Genomic DNA, 4010 nt, shown 5'->3' with positions numbered 1-4010 from the left:
CCTTCTCCACAAACTTAAACTAATAAGCTGTTACTGACTCTGTATGGGTATAAATGGATTGGAAAATGAAGTCATCGGAACAGACGGACAAAAATTATTAGGCTAGCTACAAAGCCTGCAGGATGCAATATCCTGAAAATGTTGAGTGCACCATTAAAAATATATTTTGAGATGTTTTTGTATTTTAAACAGTTTTCTATAGAATCTCCTTTATTAGGGGTAGCATAAATAAGGTCAGGGTTAACAGCACAACAAATGAGCCCCTAATCTCATTGTTAAACAGTAGAAAAAAAATTACAAAAGGCAAACAATTTTGTTTTGAAGCAGCTTTCATCTTCTATTCCATAAAGAGAAAACCAAGTTACTGCACTGTGTCATGGAATACACAATAACCATTTCAGTGAACATTGGTTCTTAGCACAGCTGCTGCTCACTCTCATAAAAGGCCCTACACAAAAGTCTCTCCAAGAGCAACTCTATTGATAAAGGAGCCCTTCATGTATATATTTTAAATCAGATTAGATTAGGAGTCTGCAGGAAGTCTTCTAAACCTGCTTGTGAGTGAATGTACTCCTTCATATTGCCTTCTACTATGTTAAAACCCCCGGAGACAGGGCAGGACACTGTAGGAATATGTTTGATATATAGTTGGATTAAATAACAACCTAATATATCAAACATATCACACAGAGTCCTGCAGAAAAAGGCATCCAGGTTTGATTCATCTTGGGGGAAAAAAAAGGACAAACTGCTGAAAGTGAACAGCAGGGAACTCATTGACTACTAAAGACACTTGTATTTGAAGGAATAAGCCTGCATAGAAGCATGAAGAGCATACCAACAGAATAGGGTAGGTGCAGCAATGCTCTCTGCTGTTGTCCCTCATCTACCGCACCTTTTTCCTTAAAAAGTGTTCTCTTTTTTCCAGTATTAGTAGTAGTATGTAGTTTTTATTAGACAAAATGTATTTCTTCTTCAAAAAATATCAATTTTGAGAGGGTTGTTACTTTACAGCCAGTGGCATATTTGTATAACAGGAGGAATATGTGGCTGCATTGCAAGACACTTGACCCTCCAGAAACGGAAAACGGAAGAGTCCACGCTCAGGAAAACCATAGTTGTATTTAAAGGAAATATGACAGCCAAAACTTGCTTTTAATAAGCACTAAAGGTCTCACTGCTTCACAAGTCATCCCCCACCTTAAACACTGCAATGAGAATACAAAGCAGGTTTTGTGTTATGGGGAGGAGTAGCAACACCTATATAGGAAAGTTCTCAAAATGCTTGCAAGGTATAAGCTCAGAAGAAAGACAGATATTATCAGGGTATCAATGGAGCAGTGGACTAGTGGACTAAGCATTTTAAGGAGCACATTCACCAGCAGTCAAATTACCAGGATTTCAAGCAAACAGAATACGCATCATATGGGCAGCAGTTAGCAGGTCTGTGTCTTATTAGAGATTGCTCTCTGGGATAAGATGATCCCCAGTAGTGGAAAATGAAGTAATCTCATGCTGTTGGTCTCAATCTTAGACATCAAAGGGCTACGATAAGGGCAAAAATATGAACAGAAAACAAGGGAAAGAAGAATTCAAATAATCCAAAAGTATCAAAAAAATTAAGATAGTGAAACAAATGAGAAAAACCTCTACCTTCAACTACCCATTTTTTTCTTTAGAGGTAATAGACAAACTGGAACACACAAAGATGAAAATTTCAAGCCTAACTCAAGTGAATCCCACTCCCTGTGCCAATAACAGCGGCTTACCCAAACATAAAGAATTGGCCACCAATTAATAATGATGAGATGATGGATTTTCTACAGGCAGGTTCTTCTAAAATTACCAACTAAGGACTTCTCTGGAAGTTCACTTGATGATAACTGTTAACCAAAGCAGGATATTGGTCTAGCTGGTCTGTTCCACTGTAAAACACAGCTACTATTCCTGCATTTCATAGACTAAGCATAAGAAAAATCAATTGTATCAACTCCCTTACCTAGTCTAGGCCTTCATGCTACAACATGATGTATGTTGTGAAAGACAAGCATCAGAAAGAGAGCCTGGTCAAAGCAGGAAATCCTACTCTGGGAGGATACAAGCTACAACTCTTCAGCAGAAAAAGTGGTATTTGAGCCATTCTGTGATCTTCCTAGTATCTTTGGTGTGTAGTATAATACATATTGTCAAAAGGATTAAACATCTAAAAAAGGATGCAAAGCCCGTTACTATCCCAGATTAAACAAACAGTTGGATAAGAACTTTTGTTTCAGAAAACTAAATAAACAGACCAATAAATCACAGGCAGACTGGATACTCAAATTAACATGTTAAATGAGGAGCAGGTGTGAGATCTGTATTCACTGAGAAATTCTAATGACTCTGGAGCGGCTTAGATGTTGGAAGGAAACTGCTGCACGGTTACTAGGCAACACACATATGGTATTGTGCAGTGAGTATATAGAGAAGGTGATGGAGGACTCTTACTCTCCTCAGACTCAGCCTGTGTCCTCTGCTCTGTAGAATCTCATTATAAAGGACCATTTTTCTTTATAAACAAAATGGATGTGCTTGTTAAAAATGCAGGACAAGGAGCATTTCATTTTCATGAGCTAATTTACTCCCATCATTAAGCAGGGAGGGTGAAAAGGCCTCAAAGAGTGAAGCTACCAAGAACTATTTCATCTGATGGTCCTGAATGACAAAATACCACCCTGCACCAAAAACAATCATTCAAAACTGAATGTTCTTGAGGCCCTGCTTTTCAGAAAGACATCTCACTAGCTTGACTTAGAAAACAGTCTTGCACCTAAAAAGCAATATAAACAGGAAAATAGACACAAAGTCCCTTCCTGAAGTCATAGCCAAAGTGTGATTTTCATTTTAAAGGGATGCAATTCTAGGCAACAAGGTCATTTCTTCTAAAACCTGCCTGTTATTCCACACTAGGCAAAAGGTAGCAATTCTCTGTGATCCAGTGTTGTGAGCTATGCACACAACCATAAGTGACAGCAGTTTCATGTTTCCCTCCGTACTACGCATGAAAATAGTTGTCTTAATTTTATATAATATATTCAGAGATACATTTCAAAGGTCCTGGCAACATGGAACACTACTTGGTTTCATGATGAACTGTAATTTATTTTCCTTCAGGAAAATTATATAGAAATGGTCATACCACATATCTGATTTGATACTGAAGCAGCTACTCCTTTAGCACGGCATAAAATGCTTTTTTTTTTTTAATCTTAGAAAATTCTGAAGGTCTTTTGCATTCTGCTGAACCTCTTCTGTGTTGCTGCTGCCTTCTCCTGCTATACTACATACATTCAAATGCGAACAAAGGGTCTTCAAAGGAAAGCAAGTAAGAATGAGTTTTCACATCAGTAAAAATATGCTTGGAAACAGAAAAGTAAATAACCACCTGTAAATCCTGAAAGCATTCCTAACATTTGGCTTTTCTTCCTTTGCTTGCTCATGGCTGCTGCTTGACTCACTCCTCGAAAAGCATCTTTTTACCCTCTGTCTTCAGGGGTAAATCTAGTGTAGTGTCTAGTGGCACTGAGGCTGATGCAAGGTTTGATTGTTTATACCATTATAACGGACAGCAGCAAAGTATACATTAATACATGGGCTATAGGAATCTTCTGCTTTATTAACTTCAAAGAAACAAGGGGGATGAACACTCACCTTTGGTTTGGCTCTTGGTTTCAGCTGCTCTAACTTCTTTGCTGCAGCCTCAATTGATGCTGCAGCCCCTAGTAACTCTGTCTCTGCAATGACTGTTGGGTCTTCTGGATCCACCCACTCCGTCCCTGAAATTAATGGAGACAAAGACAATAACTTCAGTGCCACTGTGAGCTGCCATCCAAACAGTGTGATTTACAATTTACAAGGGTCAAATACAGAATGCACATCGTAGAAAGCTAGTTTTAGTACTATAATGGCATAAAACCACTGCAGTTTATGCCACTGAGAGCAAAATGTGAGAGTGAAATAAAGTATTCAGC

The 4010-nt window shown here is 38.3% G+C and overlaps 1 protein-coding gene across 1 annotated transcript in view; it reads right to left on the bottom strand.

The window, feature by feature from the left end:
- Positions 1-3690: 3690 nt before the first annotated feature.
- The window catches only part of LOC104536437 (talin-2-like), a gene marked incomplete at both ends in the record, with an annotated part of 28046 nt that continues 27726 nt past the window's right edge, over positions 3691-4010 (bottom strand). The window contains one exon of the mRNA XM_010179042.1: positions 3691-3815. Coding sequence (XP_010177344.1) covers positions 3691-3815 — 125 coding nt within the window. The remainder of the gene's footprint in view (positions 3816-4010) is intronic.

Source organism: Mesitornis unicolor, unplaced genomic scaffold, assembly GCF_000695765.1.
Source record: "Mesitornis unicolor isolate BGI_N332 unplaced genomic scaffold, ASM69576v1 scaffold10552, whole genome shotgun sequence".
Taxonomy (NCBI): domain Eukaryota; kingdom Metazoa; phylum Chordata; class Aves; order Mesitornithiformes; family Mesitornithidae; genus Mesitornis; species Mesitornis unicolor.
This window is presented reverse-complemented; position numbering and strand designations above follow the sequence as displayed.